Source organism: Cricetulus griseus (assembly GCF_003668045.3).
Source record: "Cricetulus griseus strain 17A/GY chromosome 1 unlocalized genomic scaffold, alternate assembly CriGri-PICRH-1.0 chr1_0, whole genome shotgun sequence".
Taxonomy (NCBI): Eukaryota; Metazoa; Chordata; class Mammalia; order Rodentia; family Cricetidae; genus Cricetulus; species Cricetulus griseus.
In genome coordinates this window covers 40492514-40515150 of record NW_023276806.1, presented here as the reverse complement: position 1 = coordinate 40515150, position 22637 = coordinate 40492514, and the positions used below count along the sequence as shown (strand labels likewise).

The 22637-nt window shown below is 38.8% G+C and overlaps 1 protein-coding gene across 3 annotated transcripts in view; it reads right to left on the bottom strand.

The window, feature by feature from the left end:
• Snx7 (sorting nexin 7) overlaps positions 1 to 22637 on the bottom strand; it is an 83727-nt gene that overhangs the window by 5268 nt on the left and 55822 nt on the right. For 2 of the 3 annotated variants that reach the window (XM_027395601.2, XM_027395604.2), the window contains exon 8: positions 13806 to 13958. In XM_027395601.2, coding sequence (XP_027251402.1) covers positions 13806 to 13958 — 153 coding nt within the window. Of the gene's footprint in view, positions 1 to 6475; positions 6672 to 13805; positions 13959 to 22637 lie in introns of those variants that run through there. The other variant, XM_027395602.2, reaches the window with a different exon arrangement.

The following is a 22637-nucleotide window of genomic DNA, read 5'->3' as shown; positions in this document are numbered from 1 at the left end:
CTTTAATACAGTTCCTCATGTATTAAAACCATAAAATTGAGCTGGGTTTTGGAGGCGCATGCCTTTAATCCCAGCACTTGGGAGGCAGAGCAGGCAGATCTCTGGATCTCTGTGAGTTCAGAGACCAGCCTGGTCTACAGAGACAGTTCCAGCACAGGCTCCAAAGCAACACAGAGGAAACCCTGTCTCAGGAAAAAAAAAAGAAAGAAAGAAAAAAAAAAACTCTCACAAAATTGTTTTCGCCATTACCTTGTAACTGTAATTTAGCTATTTTCATGAAACAAAAGGCAATTTATTTGGATAAAGAGAATTTCTAAAGGAGTAATGACCCACAGGCTGAGGACTGCTGCCCTAGATCCACATGGTGGAAGGGAATAACCAACACTCACAAGTTGTCCACTGACTTCCACAGGCATGTTATGGCATTGTGGGGGACCAAATATTTCAGTTATGGACTATTTTGGGGCCCAGTCTCTAGCTCCTGTAAACAGAGGCACCAGAAAGCTCTGGCCTACTATTGTATTGTTAATGCCAGTAAGGCTACTATTGTTTTCCATGGCCTCAGGGTAATATGCCTCTTATTTGCATCTCTATGCACCTAAGCATCTAAATAGGCCCTCACCTGGGCAGGGAGGGCAGAGGTATGTGAGTAACTTGTGAGGACCCAAGGTTAGGAGTTAGGGGCCATCGAGCAGAGAGGGAACAAAGAGAAAGATGGTTCCCTCGTGGTATTGGCAGGATGGTTAAGAAACACCAGAAAAGATGGCTAATAAAGAAATGACTCTAGTTCTACAACATGGAACTGAGAGCTCTCTGAAGATGACAAGATGCCTGTGTTTGGTCTTTATTGCTGTTGAGTTGCTCGGAGCTTCCAGGTCCACACCCCCCCACTCAGGTAGAACCTCATGGACTAAGGCTGAGACATGCTGGGTCATGACATGGCATGTGTGCCCACACACATGCACACAGTCAAGCACTAAACAAACAAATCAATAAATGTAACAGAAACTAGAAAAGTTGATGTCTAGCATGCTTCTTGTTATTCTTTCTTGCTTTGCTTCAAACTAGAGAGCCTAAGGAATCTCTCAAGCAATAGACAGTTCACACCACACAGTTAATCAGCTTAGGATACGGAGCATCTACAGGGCTCAGCATTGTGACAGTGGAAAATATGAAGAATAAGGTCACCAAAATCCCAAAACCCAATGATTCTGGCTTTTAAGTTAGCTTTTTAAATAAGGAGTTTCTATCAATTTGTCCTTGAATTGAAAGTATGCATTCACTTTTTCTTTCAGAAAATCATTATTGTCAATGAAGCTAGTTAGTATTTGCATAAATCAGAGTAAGGGCAAAAAAATTAAAAATGATATTAATCACAGGCATCCTCACTATCTAAGTCTCTGTAGCATCAGCCAGTCTAATCAAGTTTAGTTTCTTATGCATTCGTGGGGACTCCAACCACAGGGTTCTGCCTTCATTTGAATACTGTGTCACCAATTTCCACACTTGATTTTATGTAATCGTCTTCTGATGGAATCAGAAAATCCTATTTTAGTTAAGAGAATAAATTTGGGAGCTACATGGCTCAAAGGGTTAAGGTACTTGCCATGCAAGCCAGGTGACCTCAGTTGGGTCCCCAGAACCACAGGTGGAAGGAGAGAACCAGCTCCACAAAGTTGTAATCTAATCTCCCCAGGCAGGCCATGGTGCATGCACACATTCACACATACACAACGATAAATATTTTAAAAAACAGAACAAGCCAGATAGTGGTGGTGCATGGCTTTAATCTCAGCTCTCAAAGGCAGAGTTAGGCAGACCTCTGTGAGCCTGGTCTACAGAGTGACAACCAGAGCTATACGCAGGGAAACCTGTCTCAAAAAACCAAGAAAACAAAACAAAACAAAAACAACCCCCCCAAAAAAAAAACTGATTCACAGAACACTGTTCTGTTTCTCTTCACAAGAGCACAGTCAATGTTCCACTCCATGGAAAATTAAGTGAGGTGGTGAATGTGTGTTAGCCAGGATGGGGGGTGGGAACTGAAAAGGAGGTTCACACTAAATTTTCTGTAACCAAAAAATCCAGCAAACATTCTCCCCAGGTGACACTGTCCTTTAGGAAAAGGGCAGACAGCTTTGTGAGAGCAAAGAACACTTGGAGACAGTAGCTGGTAAAGGAGTTAGTTAGTCCTGTGGACACACACCACAGAAAACATACTCCGCTTCTCCATATCCACTCCAAACCTATTCAAATACATGAATATGAGATGCTAGGAAAACTAAGCTTCAATTCCAAAAGTAACTTTGAGGTTTGAAAGGAAATCTCTTGCTGCCTCAGCAGAGATGGTGATGACATTTGGCCACCAGCACAGGCAAATGTCTCCTTAGTTCGCAAGTGCATAGTAGTCCCACAAACAGATGTGATCAAGGTTTCTAAACACTCAGTGGTGACAGCAATGTTCCCATAGACACAGCAGCTTTTCACTGGAAGTGACAGGAGCTCATATTGGTATTGTGTCACCTTGTGGGATGTGAGGAGGTCTACTGTGAATTCTCTGTTTTGTTTGGCTTATTCATCTACATATAAAATAAATGGGTTTCCACTAAAATGGAAGGTTTCAGAGGCTGACTGTGGCTGCCAAGAAGTTGGCAAATGAAATTACATATGATTTACAATTTTGTCTAGTTCTGCTTGCCTAGAGCCATTATGAAATATGGTGATCATAAAAATTTAAACATTCCCTCAAGTATTTGGTATTTGCAAGATAATTATCATCATTCAGTTTCCAAAAGTAAGATCTACAGGAACATGAGGAATCTTTTCAATCTTCATCAGAGCTGCTGCTGCTACTATGCTTAGCCTACATGCACCAAATATTTCCTAGCTGCTAGACTCCGAGTCTGGTGCTTTTCATTAATTCATTTAACAGCTTCAAAGCCTGTTTTCTATATTGAAGTTTCAGGCTCCAGTAAAATTAGTAGTTTAGGAGATAGGCTAGTCAGGTCTGGTGGTACAAGACTAATATCAGCTAGTTGGGAGTCTAAGGCAGGGGGACTGTAACTTAACAGGAAGTATGGTTACAGAGCGAGTTCAAGGGCAAGCCAGTGAGTCTCTGTTCCAAAATAAAAAATATGCAAATACTCTGAACAGTGGTAGAACACTTGCATAGCATATGAAAGACTTTGAGTTCAATCCTCAGTACTGCCCAAAAGAGAAAAAAAGAAAGACAAGATAAGGAGAAGGGACTGGAACCTCACATGTATAGAAGTCTGAATCCAGATTCTAGAAATAATCTGACAAGATTTAATTTTAGAAGTATCTGTAACTTTAGAATAGCAGAATGTGCATACTACATTTTTACTAACACAATGTTACGAAGCTGTGTGTTCGATTAACCGCTGCAAGGGTTAAAGTAAAAAAGACTCATTAGCTACAGACGCCATCTTGTGGCCCACTTATTTATTATCCCATAGTAGTCTGTGGATATCTAACTCAAAATCTGAAAAAGACAGAAGGTGCATCCCGTATCACTTATTCCATTTCTCTTATTTTTACACATGGGTTGCTGGGGTAGAGAGAGGTCTAAAATGTTAATCATCTTTGTGGGATAAACTAATCCAAGGGCCTGAATTTGCATTCATATTCTTTCCATTCACTATATCCTATTATTGCTTTTGATAATAAAACCAGCCATTTGATGGGGTTCATCATGTTAAATATGGGCATTTCAAGCTTACTTTTTAAATCTTACTTTCGTTTAGCCATCTATTGATGCTACAGAAAATTGCAGTGAACACATCTATCTTTCTTTTATTACACAATTGATCAAAACATAACTATGATATTTTGATACCTTATTTTAAAGCATTTCCTATGAGTTCTCTCATTCTCCTAAAAGTTAATGGTGTCTGTAGGCATGTCTGTGTGCATACATACATTCGTTCATGTGTGTGTGTGTGTGTGTGTGTGTGTGTGTTTGTAACGATGACACAGGCGTAGGAGAAAATTATTACCTTCCACTACTAGCATATGAGCTAATGAACACCAAAAGAGCATGATTAGAATTTTAAAATCAGCTAAGGGCATTCTAACTCTCTTCTTTGAAATGTTATGTTTTTGTATATATCATCTGTATGTTTTAAAGCATCTATCCTTTTCTAATATCTTCCTATTAAATCTCTAAATAATTTAGCTCCAGAAAACATCCCTAGTTTAAAGTATGGGAAGAGGCAGATGCCCATGCTTTCCCTCCATTGTGCACATGAACTCATTTTCATTATCATGGATATTGAGAAATAATTATATTACAGGCCACAAAATAGTGATGAGACTATTTTAATAGAAGTTTTGAGACAGCAGAAACCTCCAAAATATCAAAAATGTTTACTAATTATATGAAACATACTAAAAATGGCATGGTTATGTAGAACAATGACTGGTTATGAACTTTGCATGCCTAATTTGGATAGAAACCATCGTTTTTGTTAATTTTTAGACAGAATTTCACTTTACAACTCAATCTAGCCTGGAACTTAGTATGTAGAGCAGGCTGGCATCAAAGTCATACCCATTCTTCCACTTCAGCCTCCCAAAGTACTGCAATTATAGGCATTTGCCACCATACCTGGCCATCCTTTAATATTAAATGTCGTTTGAATTCAGTTTATAATTCTTGCTTCTTTGTTTATCCAAAATTTCTAGTTACCATTTTCCCACCTGATAAGCAGTTTCCTGGTATGTATGGAAGTTTTTTTCCAGGATATCCCTCTATCATATTCCTTATGGTGAATAGAGAGTATACTACTGTAATTGCCTTCAGTAAGCATTCCAAAGTAATTAAAAGCAAAAGTAAATTATCCACTGAAAATTGGGAACCATAGTCAATTGTGAAGCCTCTTCTTACACAGTAAAGACAAAATTTTAACATCCTAAGTTTATAAAATATCATTGTATTTCCTATTCTCATGCTTTATTCATTCTTGCTGTATACCTCCTGATTTTACTTGGAATAAGAATTTATTGCTCACCAGGAAAATAATTTTCTATAATGTAGACAGTATAAAGGATGATAGGGATGACAAAGTTAATTATTAAACTCTGAGTAATGTTGATCTTTCTAAAAGAAATAGGAGAGAGCTCCTAGATATTCAATAGATGGCCATCACATGGCACTGGGATGGTAAGAAGTAGCTGTTTCCTATTTGATGAAGATGACCATGCCCAAGAGAATTGGATGGTCCATACAAAAACACTAAATTGTACCTGTATTTCCTAATCCAGATGTTTTGGCTTCTAGTAGGTGCCTTCCAGTGATTAAGAGAAAAAATAATGAGGGTACAGGGACACAATGGATTAAAATATTTTAACTGGTATAAAATGTCTAGGTTCAGTAAATTTTTAAGGTTCTGAGCTTCCTAAGAAGGTATGTTGGATTTGCAGTACCCTCCCACCCTTGCCAATCAGACATGCACACACACACACACACACACACACACACACACACACACACACACACACACACACCTGAGCACTGTCCAATCCCATGAAGTTCTGAGACAATCTATTGAGAGTTATTTCCTTGGGGAACTGTTTTTGATACCATTAAGAAATTTGTCTTCATGGGCTCAAGGGTACATATCACATATGAGTAACTGTTAGGAGTCATGCTAGGAAAACAAGTAAGCAAGCAAACAAAAAAAGCACAAAAAAACACAAAACAAATGAAAACAACCAATCAGCCAAACAAAAAAGCACTCTGATATGAATTCTAAGTTCCCAGTTCTAGAATATTCTAGACTTTTCTAGCTCAGCTATGCTGCAACTTTGAAGCTTGGGTCTTAGAACCCTGATGAAGGGCCACAAGGGAATGAAAAAAGACAGACATAGAGAAAAGTGGGCATCAGGTAGGGTGTGTGCACTCTGATGGAGTGGCATCTACTACCAAAGCAACATGGAACCTTTGCATGTTTATTGTGTACAGAAAAGGGGAAAGGGCTAATTAGTCTCAGTATGCGGTCTCTGTAGGCAGCAGAGGTTGGAAACACCTGGGGAGGAGGAAGCAGCAGTTGCTAGTTTTTGTACATACTGGCCACTAGCTTCAACTCAATGTGAGCTCCCTTTCCCCACTCCATCGCCAGGAAAGCTTTGCCATCCCTGTGAGCCTCACCTTTGGAAGGCTTTGACACACCCATGTGGATGAGGCCTTGGAGTCCTTGACAGGGTCAAGCCCATGTCAACAGTACACATTCACTCAGGAAGTCACTCACTTATGGCTTCCTACGTTGCCTATAGCTCAACTTCATTTTTACAGTAATAACAGGAAGGTTGACTGTAAGGAAGGTGCCTCTTGACTCAAGTTCAACCTGAGAGAGAGCCAATATATACAGATACTTAACGATCCAATAGAGGCCATCCACAAAAACCTCTGTCCCAAGATTTTAAGAGAAAATTCAAACGCTGCCTGCATTCTTTAGGCTCAAAATCACAGGAAAAATCTTCTACATGAGTAAAGTTTCTGCTGTGTCGACCCTTGCCTCTCCAGGGTGATTGATACAGAGAACTGAGCAGTACTGGGTGACTGTGTATGATACTCATCCAAATGGCAGAGGACGTTAACTGGAAATAGGTGGCAGTGGTTCCAAGTTTCTGGAGTTAACATTCATAGTCACCTAGGAAGGGAACAAGGAGTGAATAGGGAAGACCCATCGATCTGCCCTCTATGAGTCAGTTTGGAATTAAGGGCATCCCTTGAGGCTGTGACTCTGTTCTCCAGCTGGCAATACTTTCATAATATTCAGGAAGAAAACAATGCACCCAGCTTTCTGCTTCTGTGCAATGGATAGTTTTTATTTAATCTCTTCAAATATAATTCTTTTTGCTTTAGTTTTGCTTTGTTTTTTGATGGGTATATCCATTGTATTTCCATTTCCCTCCTCCTTGATGGAAAGCACAGAAGCAGAACCAAAGACAACTGGCCGTTTTCTCTTTCTGTGAGTCTCCATCCGAGATTTCTCGTAATAATTTTATTAACATATTAGATCTTCATTTTCTGTAATCCTAAGAGGTTCCACATACTTAACTCTCGTACTATTTGGAAATTTCTCAACTCCCCCTCCTCCTCAAACCTCGCTCTCTGTTGAAATGTGACCCCTGGTACTTCCCACTCTTTTCTGGACTCATTTTTAAATGTATTCTGCTTTGATCTTTCTTTTCATGGTCCACAGTCCACAGTGCAATCACATCTGATTCTTTCTATGATCTACACTTCAAATTTCAGAACTGCCCACTCTCTTAAATCATAGACTTCTTTAAAGTCTTTGACTTTGAAAGTGTAACTAACTTTTCTATAATTTTTCAAGCCACTTTACTAAATTCTAGGGAATATGGAAATGGCTAGAGTTTCCCTTCTTGACTTTCTCCTTCTGGATTTAAAAAGCACTTTATCCTTAGGTTAATGGCAGGTAACAGTCCTCCTTTTTTGGTTAGAATTAAATGTCATGAGACTGCTCACCTTGCTCCTTTCATTAAAGTAACTTTTCTGATTTTTCAGCTTCCAAGAGAATGAAATTTGACAGAAATCTAGATCAGATTCTTTCTTAGATAGCATTTTATAATTATAATCAAGACATTTTTACCTCATGTAATCAGAATTCTTGGGAGATATCCTAACTTGGACCGGGGTGTTTTTTTTGGCATTTTTTTCCCACATCAGAAAAATGTGTCCAGTCTGTAGTGTAACACTTACGTTAAAAGCAACCCTTTGGTGTTTCCCATTTTCCAAATGTAAGAAGGGATGCATCCCAGAAATGAAAATGGAAAAGGAAACTATGCCGGAAGAACATTCAGGATTCTTGGAGCCCATCTGTCCATTACTTAATTTGTAGGCCTGTTATAAAACCTGCTTTAAAAAATTGTGTAATTTTAAAATGACTCACAAACAACTGGATTTGGATGTTGGGTAAACATCAGGCATGGTACTCATTTGGATATAGATGTGCCCTTATGAAGACATTTTCTTCCATGTTTATTTTCCTCCCAGAAAATGCATTTCACCTTAAATGCTTTCCTACTTCCTAGATGTCCATGTGGCCCCAAATATTTGTGGTGCCTACTGAGACCAGAATCCTTCTTTAGTTCTATCAATTACTGAACTTAATAGAACAACAGAACAGAAGAAATTTAAATAAACTCTCATTGAAAATATCAGCACAAGCTGTAGTGGTGCCTGCCTGTGATGCTGTCACTCAGAGGGTTGAAGCAGGAGGATTGCCATAATTCTGAGGAAAGTTTGGGCTACTGAATGAGTTCTAAGCCATCTTGTGCTACATAGCAAGAGGCTGTCTCAAAAAACCAATTGTAAAGCTTTATCAATCTAATGAATATGTATATTATTCTTCCATAATAAACTTTAATTGTATGAACAAGATTTGAGCTTAAAATTGGATCTACCACAGTGCTTACCACATGGCTTTGATAATAGAATCATTTTTGTTAATTTGTAAGTCAGTATACAAAGTACTGGGTTTCATTGTAACATTTTTGTACATGTGTGTCATTATACTTTGTTCTATTCTGTCCCCTCTCCACCACTGTTCACCATAAGTCCTCTGCCCTGTTCTGGCTGATTCCCTTTATTCTCTCAGAAAAATAACCTACTTCAGATTTAAAGGTGTTTGCCACCATACTGGGGAATAATGGAATCTTAAAGAAATCATTTTACATGAGGACAAATGACACTCTAAAATAAGATATAATAATATAGTGATTATAAAGGTGGACTACTAATAACTGATAATACTGGAGTCATTTCTTTTTTATTTATTTTAAAGTTAGTATATAATATAATGGGTTTCCTTATAGCATTTTCTTTGTGAATTTTCATTTCCATTGTATTGACTTGTAATTTGTTCATGTACCCTATTGCTCTGCCTCAGGCTTCCTGCCTGCATCTGAAATGTAGTCACCAGTGCTCTGGTTATTTCAAATTCATAAACCCAAATTTCAACAGCTAATATTAATAATCACTTAAGAGATCATTATTATGGCTATTATTATTATTATTATTATTATTATTATTATTATTATTAAACAAGTGCTTAAGTATTTCTGTCCCAGCCTTGTAGATAGTTCAGACTGCAGGTGTATGGTGTCAGCGCCAAATGCTACACTATTTCTTCCCAAAAGGGCAGGTCCACTGTCTTGCTCCAATATTGAGTCTAGGCTCAATTCAAGATAGACTACAGAAGAACTTCTGGCTGTTAGATAAAAGATAGCATTCTTCAGGAAATTGTGAAACAGTTTCCCTTGCCCCTAGCAAAATGGACATATGGCTCTCCACTGACATATATCTGTGTCCGGTACCAGCATATCCAAGTGCACGCCGGCATCCGGGCTCTCTCAGTCCCTATTCACAAGCAGCTATTCCTTGACTGTCCCCTCACACATATATGCCAGCCTGACTGGCTTAATAGTATTATTATGATAGAAAAAATATATTCAAATTCTAAGAAAAAGGAATTATCTAATCCCATGATGATTTATAAATATGTTACATGACAATTATGAGTACATTGAAAATTATGTAAAACAACTAAAAATATGAAAAAACAAATATAATCATTTTAATTATCAAGGCCTAAAATAAATAAATAATGTATTTCATGTGAGAACTTTCAGAAAGGACCATGCAAACATTTTAACGAGTATGATAATCTTATGCTAGTGATTATTTTCTATAATTATATTCAAATCTACTTTTCTGTAAAGAAATAGGGTTATGAACCTTTATTTCTTTATTTTAAACCAGGTAACTATTTAATTTCTATGTGTTTGTTTTCAGTAAGTATGTATTTTTCTTTTTTCTTTTAACTAGAAAAATAGGCTATAAGACAATGACTTTTTTATATACCTTCTAGTGATACCAAAATAAATTTTGCAAAGGAATAAAGTTTATTTGTTCATTATCACTTAATTATCACCTGTTCAACTTGATAAAAATCACCATTAAAAGTTTCCATTGTTGGAAACTTGGGAAGGGTGGTGTAGAGGTGGAGTTAAAGAGAAAGCCAAAGGAGATGCTCCATGTGACACTTCGAGCAGGGCTGACCATAACAGTCCCTCAGCTATAGGAACCCTGGGCATATGCAAAGAGTGCTGTGAGCTACAGTGTTCTGAAATTCAGATCCCTTACTAACTCCACTCCTCACCACAACTTCCGGGTACCTCTGGTGAATTCTGTGAATTCCCTACTCTTATTTTATTTATTTATTTATTTACTTATTTATTACTGTCAGGCTGCTCTTGATGTATTAGAGACAAAGAAAGCAAAGGCAGGGAAATCAGGGCTGCTTATGAACTCCTTAGTGACAACAGTGAAGTCGCTAGACTACTTTCCCACTCAAACAGTCATTGTTTTTTTTTTTTTTCTAGTTTTGCCCAAATCCAGGGCCATGACAATGCTATCTTGAAACTAACTGTACTGCCACCAAGTCCAAGGAGGTACCCAAAGCTCATGTGTAAGAGGAGGCAGGATAGCTCAGTAGACTCAATCATACTAAAAGAAAGCTTCCATAAGAATGTTCTCTTCAAATCCACTGTTTCTCTTCTCAAGGATCAACTTCCTCTGAAGCTTTCTACATCTCTATAATAAACATTGAGAGCAACCAAAATAAAATAAAATAAAATAAAACAAAAAACCATACTTCTTTTTTAGCTAGAAAGGAAGAGAGAAAAACATGCCCTCTCTTCGTTCCACATGCCTTATTGTACTGTTTCAACATCCCTGTCACATTACCACATCAACAAGATTTCCTTTGGATGCTGTTGTAGAATCATGTCCGGTTTCACATTGTTTCAGTCAAGGACAGAGTGCCCCCATGAAGGTATTCCCATAGTATTTCATCTCCTATTGAAATCCCCTGTCACTCAGTTTATGGAAACCCATTTCACAATGTTCTCAGAGCAGTGACAATGCCTGCAGACACACTGTGTGGAGCAGAGCACTGAAGCGAATGGATACCTGCCTATACTCTCCAAGCTGGGTGTGGTTTCACATAGAAAACAATGGAGTCACTTTTTACGTATCCACTTTTTAGCCAGAGTCAACTGTCTCCTGCCAATTTGTGAATGTAGGTATGACATTTTAGAATGGCAGTCACTAGCGTGTGACTCAGGCCCACTCCGCATATGTGTAATCTCATTTCCCTCTTTCGTTTTGATATTTAAATTTGAAGTTATACAAGCTGTGATCATTTTCCTTCATATAAGCAAATCTAAAGGCAGATGTACAAACTCCCTTTTATATTTGCAATAGGAACAGGCCCTTTGGGGATTTATCTATGTGAATGTTGAAGAAATCAGAGGTATTTCTGGGAGAATGTGATTAAATTAAACCGGATGAAAAGATCATGAAATACTTCATTTCTCCATATATCTGCGATGGTCTGAAGTTAACAGATGACAGCACACTACTGATCTTTAGGCTTTCACGGCTTTTATACTAACTGAGACATTTTAATTATTCAAGGGTGTCAACTTCCTTGTCCTGTATTGGTGGATTGACCTTCCAGATACATTAAAAGTTACCACTGAAAAAACAACAACAAAAATCTGGAGCAGGGTCTTCTTAAGTTACACAAACAAAAACAAATAACTCTCCCAAGTAACGCCTAATAGTGAGACCCTGTCTCAAAAACAGAAGCAAGCAAACAAAAGAAAACTCAACCAAACAAAAAAGGCCAAACTTAGAAAATTCAGCAGACTTTACCTTTAAAAAATTAGTTGTACTTGTCAGATTTAATATCTTAATGTATTTATGCTTCACAATAGTAATCATGTTTATTACACAGTCTCACTTTTCAAGGCATTTTATTTCTTTAAAAAAGATTTATTTCTATTTTTAATTGTGTGTGTGTGTGTGTGTGTGTGTGTGTGTGTGTGTGTGTGTGTGTGTGCGCGCGTGCGCGCGCGCGCGCGCACGTGCACATTGGATGTCCTGGAGATGGAGCCACAGGCAGCTATGAGTGGCCTGACATGGGTACTTGGGGTGAAACTCACATTCTTTGGAAGAAAAGACCATGCTCCTAACTGCTGAGTACCTGTCCAACTCCACAAGGCATGCTCAAATGCGTATCTCAGCAGATGGCCACTAAAAGTCCATATGTAAACAGGCCCAGGTTGGAACACAAAGGAGAAGTAATGAACACTGCAGATCTAAACAGCTGTGATACTGACACTTTATGTGGCTAAAAGGACTTTATTGAAGAGAAATATTTTAGATCATCCAAACATAGGTTTCGAGATACTTTCAGATATTTGAATTGCTTAAGGGTATGCATGACAAATCAACAAGAAGGAGGGAGATGATGGGCATCATCAGATTAAAAACCCAAGGGCCACCTTAGGAGGAATGTTGAGACTAAACTTACAACAAGCTCATCTTTAACTCAACATGACCTCCCCTTCCTCCAACACAGCAAGATGATCTGAATGTGTCGCTCACTTCTATGTCTTTGTCCATGGGTTTTGGTTCCTGAACCTTGATTTCTCACATCTTCATGTGCAGATGCCTTGTTCAACATTCAGATCCCAACCTCACCCTATTCTCTGAGCATCATCCCATCCTTGTATTAGGTTAAATGTCCCTGGAATGACTTTCTGTACTGGAACATGCATTGCAATTTTTAGGATCTCTTGTTTTAGCTGTTTCCTATACTAACTCCAACTCCATGAGAAAGGAGCTGTTGTCCATGCTATACTCACTCTTCAGGGTTCCTGCATAAAGTTTGGTTGATAGTAAGTGTTCATTTAATTCTCATTTTATGAAAATGTCCATATCAGTTTGTCTTTCAAAACAGATAACTTTTGAATTTAAAGTGCTTTTAAAATGGTAAATATTGTAGGTATATAGTATGAACTCCTTAATCTATCAATTGCATATATTTGTTATTTTTGTTCACTGGTAATGTTAGGGAACTCAATTTCAAATATTATTCCAGGAAAGTATGTTTAGACTATGTTGGGTGGAAAACTGATAACATTATGAAATTCATTTAAGAAAGTAACTTCTTTGAGGAACACTTAGTTGTAAAATTGAAAATGATTATCAAAAAGAAAAATGCTAACTAAACACTATGCCTTCCCCCAAACACTTGTTTGTAGGGTACACTGTAGCCATGCCTGCTAAGGGCTGGCTACAGGTGTGCCTGACCACGCCTGCAAGGGTGTGGTCAGGGTGATGTAGAGAAGGTTTAAGAGTGAGGGGCACTCACGTGGGTTTCCCTTCTTCCGTTTCATCCTCAGCTTGCTGTACTTACTGCTGCCCCACTGGCTGGCTAGGTCACTCTGTAAGTAAGGCTTTTCCCTAATAAATTCCCTTATATTTTTACCTGGCTCTGTATTGGTAATTCCCACAATACTTGTTACTCTTTTATAGATGGATACATAGAGTAGCTGCTTTTCCCATGTTGCTCTATTAGCTATGGGATAGCAGAATCACAGGGGTCAGCAGTAGCATGGATTGATTTTGTATGCCTTCAAACATCTGCTCTTTTTCTTCCTTTGTAAATTCTTTGAGACAGACACAGAAAAGAAGAAAACAAGAAAACCATCAGGGCCATTCCACCCTCTTGAGGAATGCAAATCCTTCCAGAATAATCAATGGGCAGGGGAACAAACTAGCTTGGGTGACCAAGGAGGCTTGGGGCTGTGACAGCTGGCTTTTTCCTCGACTCTTTCAACAGGGCAGATGGACTCTCAAGAGCCTACCATTTAACCGGGTAGAGCTTTCAAGAACCCTGGCTTACCTGTTCATAGTATCGGATGTTCTCCTCGGCTGTGTCTGTAAATGCTGACTTGAGGTCATTTTGCATGTTCTGCTTCCAGCGTTCCCAGTCTGCTTTCAGGGCATTGTTAGCACATTCCACTTTATCTTCAAGTTTTCCGATTTCCTCTGTAAGCTGAAGCATGTCACAGAGAAAGGTAAATCAATATGTGTGGTCTCACCATGTGCAGAATTCACTGGGTCCGTGTAGAATGGCCATTATATTAAGAAAGTTAAAAATAGCTCCTTGTTTTGGGTGAGGAGGTCATCAGAACGGACCAGGCACAATTGTTAAAAGTGGAAAGTGCACTGAATTCAGGAGCTGCTGTTGAACAGTTCTAGGGTCTGACACATGAGCACCTCATTTTGGGTATGAATTCGAACCCTGTGCTTCAATTTCACTATTTACACAACAAAGACAACTGAACAGTACACATCTAGAAAAGAATTATACTAATACTCTCATGTTCGCTATCACTAATGGTGATAATACTTACATTTATGTTAAAAGACATGGGACTTCCTTTACTTTAGCTTTTCAATTCTGGTTCCCCATCTTCAATTATTTTTAACCAGAATCTCCATTAACTACATGCATAGCCACAGAGATATTTTCAAATATGCAAACTTAGGGGGTTAATTTACACAGTTTTACTTAGGTAAATGAATGTCTTAGTTTGTGGATTACTGTTTCTGTGATGAAACACTACGACCAAAAATCAAGCCAGGGGAGGAAAGGATTTATTTGGCTTACACTTCTACACTGTAGTCCATCATTGAAGGAAGTCAGGTGAGAAACTCAAACAGGGCTGGAATCTGGAGGCAGGAGCTGATGTAGAGGCCATGGAGAGGTGCTGCTTACTGGCTTGCTCATCATGGCTTACTCAGCCTGCTTTCTCATAGAAACCAGGGCCAGCAGAACAGTAATAGCACCACACATAATGGGTTAGGCCCTCCCCCATCAATCACTAATATCCTACAACTGGATCTTATGGACAGATTTTTCCATAATCAAGATGCCCTTTTATTTTCTCGTCCTCACCAAACTTGGAGCATAATGTCATTGGGTTAGCCTTTTGATTTAGCATATTGAGACATTTCACATCTGTATGCGTTTGTCAATAAACTCAGAATAATTTATTAAGTGTCCCGTCTGTGCCAGACATGCCTCTGGGACTGGAAGATTCAGCAGTGAAAACATTAGACAAAATCTTTGCTTTTCCTAGAGTTTATTCGCTCCTGGGGAGAGACAAACTATAAGCAGAATAAATAAAATATGAACCATCAACTAGTATAAAAGCTAAAGTAGAAAACAAAGCCTAACACTAGAGAGAAAATGTTAGGCTACTGAAATTTTAGACAAGGTAGCCAAAGGAAACCTCAGTAAGGAAATACCATTAAAACTGAGACATGATTTTGACATGGGTTCTGCTCGGTCAAAGCTGTCTTAGCAGAGGACACAGGTAAGACATGAACCTGGAGATGGACACATGGTAGATTCAAACAAGAGGTTAGGGTGGACTGAACAAAGTGGAGGAAGTCTTTTGAGAGGAGGTAAAAAAGCAGCAGGAAGATCTCATCGCAACACTGTTCATAGAAAGGTTTACAGAACCAGAGTATAGTCGGGAGATAGGTGAAGAAATGATTCTCTCCCTCATGTTAATGACACTACCTTTTTAGTGTTTTACAAGGGACACCATACTCAGGCATCATTTGTGATTGGTTGGATTTATAAAGGGCCATCATTTAAGAAGCATTTTTTTATTTCCAAAGAAACTAAATATGGAAAAACCTAAAGTCAATAAAATATATTTTTTACTGATGCTTGAATTAACTTTTCCTATAATACTAAATTTTACTTTGTTTGTAATTTTATACTTTATATTCCCAAGAACAGGTTTTATATAACTGCACTACATACATACACACACACACACACACACACACACACACACACACACGCACAAAAACACATACAATCACCTGTGTGGGCACATATACAATCCTATATTCCCAATGGCAGGTTTACTTTAGTGGGAAGGTTCATGATGTATTATTTTCAAATTTGCTTTGTTAGGTAGAACTATCTCAATGATGTCACTAATCACTTCATGAGCCTTATGTTCTTTTAGGTGGTAATTTAGCTAAATACTAGGGAATGTGTCTACCAGAGCATTAACTGAATGGCTGATAATCATAGGTGGTGGGTGCTAACAGCTAAACCTGAAGTAAAGGTGTTAAAAGACCAAACTCAAGCAGGATCCATGCCCACTAAAAGGAGCTTTGAGGCTGTTAGCCTTTCTCCTCTGAGTTGCTGGCTAGAGTCTTCCCAGCAGCAGAGCCATACAGATATTAAACAAATATTTAGGGCCCATGGTCCACCCACCAACTGTGATAATCCTCTCTTCTGCTTAGCTTTCTAGTCTACAATACAATATGTGCATGGGTTGGATAGCATGGAGGAGTTCCAGAAACTGGCTTTGGGAAACATGGTATTTCACTCTGATATTTTATCTTTCTCCCCTTCCTGGGAAGGTTAAATGCTAGTACTGCTATAACCAATTTACAGCAAAATTGTCTTCTGTCATTCTGTAAGTAGGCTGCATTCAAGCCCTTCAAACGAGGTCAGATTGATAATGGTCCAGCTCTGTCCAAGGGCTGCTACAGTTCTAGAAAACAGTTCTCTTCTGACCTCAGAGACCAAGTCATTAGTCTATCAGTGCGGCATTGGGACTAGGGATTGAGTGTGGGTTCAATTTCAGGTTGAGGATGCAATAATATAAGGCTATTTGTTGAAGCCCTAACATAAAATAATAGCACTCATTTCATAAGACTTATTTTTACATACACGAAATGCAAATCACGGAATTACATACAGTCTGACAGTTTGCCTACTAGATGGTTGTCTTTGACCATCATGACCAAGAACATCACAGCATCAGTATTACCTGTTAGAATTGACACAGACAACCTTTCTTCTTCTGGTACTTCAGTCTCTGGCAGTGGGTTACTCTTCTGTCAACATCTGGGCCTTACTTGGATCACTAGTGCTGTTTCTAACTTTGTCTTTCCTAGTGTGAAGGGTGATAGGTATGTTTCAAGTACCTATGATCAATTCTTGATGGTTTTGTTGCTGCATCTTGTTGACAAGTTCATCATTTCAGTGGGAATGAGAAAAATGAGAAAATTTCTGCACAGTAAATCATCTTCCAGGGATGTTAATTCAAAGAGACAAAAGAAGCACATGACACCCAATTCAAAGAGTGGTCTGCACTGTGTCATTCTACTGCTCCACAAAAGCCTAACTAGATGCTCTTCTCAGAAGGTGCTCAGTGGACTTCAATTTTCTTCTTCTTCTCTTTTTTTTTTTTATTTTTGAAACTGGATCTTTATGTAGTCTCTGCTGCCCTCAAACTTAATACAAAGCAGAGGATGACCTTGAACCTGGTCCTCCTGCTGCCTTCACTTCCTTTCTGTATGCTCACATCTGGCTTATATAGTTCTGAGGCTCTCTTCCAGGGCTTTGTGCAGTCTAGGCAAGCACTCCACTAACAAAGCCACAATCCTAGCCCCTTATTGCTTGCTTTGTTACAAAGATCAGGTACTTTTGAGCCTGCCACCTCTCTGTTCTGACAGAACATAGATATTCAATAAAAATAAACAAATGTATGAAAATAGGGAATGTTAGAAACTTGCCAGACCAAGATAGAGCCTCCAGGTTTCTAGTGTATTGGACAGTAACAAATGGCAGGCTCTGCTTACTGTAACCATTTGGAATTCAATTCATATTCTGCATTGCGAAATTGTGTGGAAAGGCCTAAGTTGAGAGGACTGAACATTTTCCTAATTTTTCTTTTCATAAACACTTGCAGCAACTGGCTCCCTGACAAGTGAAATTTGAAAAAGGAAGCAATTACCAGCATCGTGTTATAAGACAAAAAAAAAAATTACTAATAGAATACTGGAAGGTAATGAGAAAGGATTTCTACTTAATAGTAAAGCTAATAGGTAACTTCTAGATTCAGTTTTATTCAGCTAGAAATTAGCCATACAGTTAAATGAAACTCATTAATACTAGAAGATGAATCAATATCATCTTCAACTGGTACATACCTATAGTAATAGTAACCATGGCAATAATGGATACTTAATACATTTCTGCCAGTTATTGCTTTGCATATATTATTACATTTAATCTGCCTAAACACAGTGTAAATTAGGTTTTCTTTTCATTCTATTAGAAGTTGGGAACCAGGAAGAAAGGACTAACAAAGACTACAGTGACTTGTGACATAACATAATTTTTAAATCACAATCTGCTACACATGTGTTCTCTCTATGCCAACAGAATATGACCACCCATGCAATGATTGGCCTAGCCTGCCCATGATTTTCAAGGGCAAACTCATTTGGTTCTCATTCTCAAGACTGTCATTTATAAAAATACATATAGGCAAAATGAAGCAAAAGCTATGAGTAAAAGGAAGAACACAAAGCATCTATTTTTGTGAAGGAAAGTGTTCAAATGAATATACAGATGCAGGATAGAAGACTAAGTCTGGTTGTGGGGCAGACCTGACTTAACCATTTATTCACTGGACCTTCCACTTAGATGTGGCTACAGCATCAGCACAGACACTATGCTCCAGTGAGACAAAGAAGGGAGAGATGACAGTATAATTTGGAGCAGATAAGAAGAAAGGTAGGAAATGCAGTGGGGAAAGCTGACTGTAGACTAGAAGGTAGAAATAACTGCATACAAAATGGATTCTGTGGGCTTCAGTGCTGGAAACTTTGTCCAGAACATGGAGGGCTGTTTTGAGTAGATGAGACAGAGTGAGGTAGGGTAGCTAAAAGAGAAAGGAAAACAATGGATTGGAATCAGAATTCAGGAAATTATCAAGAGAAAGAACAAAGAAGGTCTGGCTAACTGACACCCATTCGCCCCATGGTATTCACACAGCACCCATCTAGTCTACATCGGGTATGAAAGACGGGGAATAGAAGTAGTAGTCCTCACAAACTCCTGTTGACAGGAGAAATGCAAAGCAACTGGTTAAAGGAAACGGGCGGAACATTTCATGGGAAGTGAAGGCAAGATTCACAGAAGCAGAAGCATGTTTATTTTGGAATTTTGGAAGAACTGCGGATGGCTCTTTATTATAGTAACCAAGAATAGGATCACAAGAGAGGTGGATGGCCAGGGGGTGGTTGTGAAATCTTAGGATTCCTGGGCGTGTCTGGGTTTTAATGGAAGGGTTTCTGGAATAGCTTACCAAACAGATTCTTGTGATAACCAGGGGAAGGTGGAGACTGAAGGCTGAAAGGCAGAAGCAGGAGAGTCTAGATACAGGCACCAGGAAAAAAGTCCAATCTGCTTATAATGTGAAATGGAAGAGCAGGTCGCGTAGGGTAGACACGAAGCAAGGCAACAGCAGTAATGCTGTCATTTTCCCAAAATGCCCGAAGCAAGGCAACAGCAGTAATGCTGTCATTTTCCCAAAATGCCCTTATTACCTGGGAGTCACAATACTGTATAGACATTAAGATCCAGTTGTTTATAAGAGGATGTTAAATGTCAATGTTTGGAAGGCAAGAGAGCTCAAGATAAGAAACCTCAAGATTAGCCGGGCGTTGGTGGCGCATGCGTTTAATTCCAGCACTTGGGAGGCAGAGGCAGGCGGATCTCTGTGAGTTCAAGGCCAGCCTGGTCTCCAGAGCGAGTGCCAGGATAGGCTCCAAAAGCTACACAGAGAAACCCTGTCTTGAACCCCCCCCCCAAAAAAAAGGAAACCTCAAGATCACATTTACAGCTTAAAATTTCCAAACTGACTTTGGGTACTAATTTTGGTAGCTTTATCAAGCTGGCAGATGATAGGCTGTATGAACTGGCCTCTTGACTGTGGAGCTGAATATTTAAGTAGTAAAATAACAGAGCTGAGGAAAGGGGTAAAACTACAGGGGAACCACCCAGAGAAGGACTTTGCATGGCAGAGTGTCAGACACATGGCTTCACTCTGAGGACATGCCTTTCCCTTACAGAGCAGCTAACATTTACATCTGAACCATCCCCTAAAGACCCAAGAGTTAAGGCCGCCACCTGTCCTAGTGACACTAGGACATGGGGGAAGTTTGCAGTAGGAGAGTAATGAAAAGTTAAGTCAATGGGCATGTGCTCTTGAAGTAGACATGGGGAACCCTGTTCCTACTCTTTCTCTCTTTCCTTCTCTATTGTCACAAACTAAGAAGCCCTCCCCAGGTTATGGTGCTCTGTCACACCACAGTTCCAAAGCAAAAAGACAACATGACTAAGGCTTTTCTATAAGACTGTTGGAAAACTGGCCAGCACACGAAGTTTTGTGTTTTAATCTAGAAAGCAAGATTAAAAGCTTCCACTTGCCCTTTTCCTTTAGTTATTTTCTACTGTGGACATCTTGGACTGAGTAGAGGCACACACATGAAATGCCAAAACCAGAGATCTCAAGGCTGGAGAGATGGAATAGTGGATAAGAGCACTTGCTTCAAAAGCACAAGGGCTGGATTTCAGATTGCAGAACATACATTAAAAAGGCAGGGTGTGGCCACATGAGCTTATGATGTAGGCGGTGGAGACAGGAAGAGTGCTGGGGCTTGCTGGTTCAAAGAGAGACCCTACAGAGAGTAATAGAGCAGGACATCCTAAGTTACCTTCTGATCTCTGCATGAGGCATACATGCAGGCATCTATGTACAAATATACATTACACACACACTAATAAATCACATATGTAGATAAATGAATGAACAAAGCCAGAGAACTTTAAGAAATTCCTACTCTTTGCTTGAAGAGTAAAGCTTGAATTAGACACTAGTGTATCTAAGGTTTACTGGACAGATGCATTCCAGATACTTTACATGACAGAATTAAAAGGTTTTGATTAAAATAAAGACTGAACCATATACAACATTATGAGATGCATCAGAAGAAAATGTGTTTGCTTAATAAATAATTTATATACTCCAGCATGAAAATTCTAGAGGAGTTAATTGCCATAACTGCCAACAGTATTCGTCAAAATGTTTATTATATAAATATGAGCAGATGGGCCAGTGAGGTGGCTCCTCAGGAAAGCACTTCCTGCCAAGCCCAATGAATGACCTAAGCTCAATGCTTATAAACCATGTGGTAAAAAAAGAGAATCTATTTCCTCAAGTTGTCCTCTTACCACACATGTACACATGTATATGGTAGCATGTTCATGCATATATTCATACATGCACATGCTCATACACACAGTGTGTTTTAGAGACACACACACACACACACACACACACACACACAGAGTAGCAAATATTGAGCCAACTTAATTCAATAGCTGTGCTACAGCTTCAATCACTGCTAAAAAATATAAATACAGTAATAAGACTTGTTTCCACTCTTGAGACTCTTCTCCTCTTAGTGGGTTTCCTTGTTCAGTCTGGATATGAGGGCTTTTTCCTTGTCTTACTGTATCTTGTTTTGTCCTGTTTGGTTGCCATCTCTTGGAGCCCTGCTGTTTTCTGAAGGGAAATGGAGTGGGAGTGGATCTTGAAGAGAGAGTAGGTGGAAAGAAGCAGGAGTAGACGAGGGAAGAGAAACTGTAGTTGGGATGTAAGGTAACGTGATGTGATGTGATGCAGGAGAAACTATACTTGCTTCTCAAACAGAGAACTGCTGTTGTTTACTATTAATCCATCACTCATTGATCCTTTAAGTCACTGATTCCTGTTATTATAATGTCCAATATTAAGAGTAGACATATCTCATCCTCACCTCATCATTGCCTTTATAGACATGCTAACATGGATGGTAAAAGTCTATGAGGCTTCAAATCTACACGAGGAACTACAAGCAACAAAGGAATGCTGAGAAAGAGAGAGGCAGTCTTCTGATTATCCAATAACAAATGGCCAATCCTGAAAACATTCATATAAGTAACATTATATATACTAAGCAGGCTTTACTTAGGGATATATGTATACACATACTACACACACACACACACACACACACACACACACACACACAGAGAGAGAGAGAGAGAGAGAGGTACATATAAGTAAATGTATGTAAAACAATTAATGAAAAATGAGGTCATGTATTTGAAAGATAACAAGGAGTGGTATATGGGAAGTTTGGAGGGAGGAGGGGGAAATGATATAATTGTCTACAATTTAAAAAAAATTGAAATATCTATGCTACATAAGAAAAATACTATAATGTAATTTGAATCAGGATGGCCCCAATAAACTCATATATTTAAATACCTGATCCTTAGTTGGTAGAACTTATTGGGAAGGATTAGGGAGGTTCAGTCTTGTTGAAAAAAGTATTGTCAATGGAGATGGCCTTTGAGGTTGCAAAGATTGGCACCATTCTCTCTCTCTCTCTCTCTCTCTCTCTCTCTCTCTCTCTCTCTCTCTGCCTGCCACTTGTTGTATCAAGATATGAGCTTTCAGCTATTACTCCCAATGCCATGTCTGCCTTCCTACTACCAGGTTGCTCTAACCCTCTGGAACTATAAGCTCCAAATAAACTCTTTTATAAATTGTTTTGGTCATGGTGTCTTATCATAGCAATAGAACAGTAACTAAGTCATATAGAAAATACCATTATGAGTAAAAAAGTCTTGAAAGCATTTACTTTAGAATCAAGAACAACACAAGTGCTTTCTAGTGTTAATAACATTACTATGTCTCTTGCCAGATTGTTAACAAATGAAAAAGTAAAAGCAAGGTATCATTATTGAATAAATTAGATCGAATAAGTGATATGTATTAGTGACAGGAATTTCCAA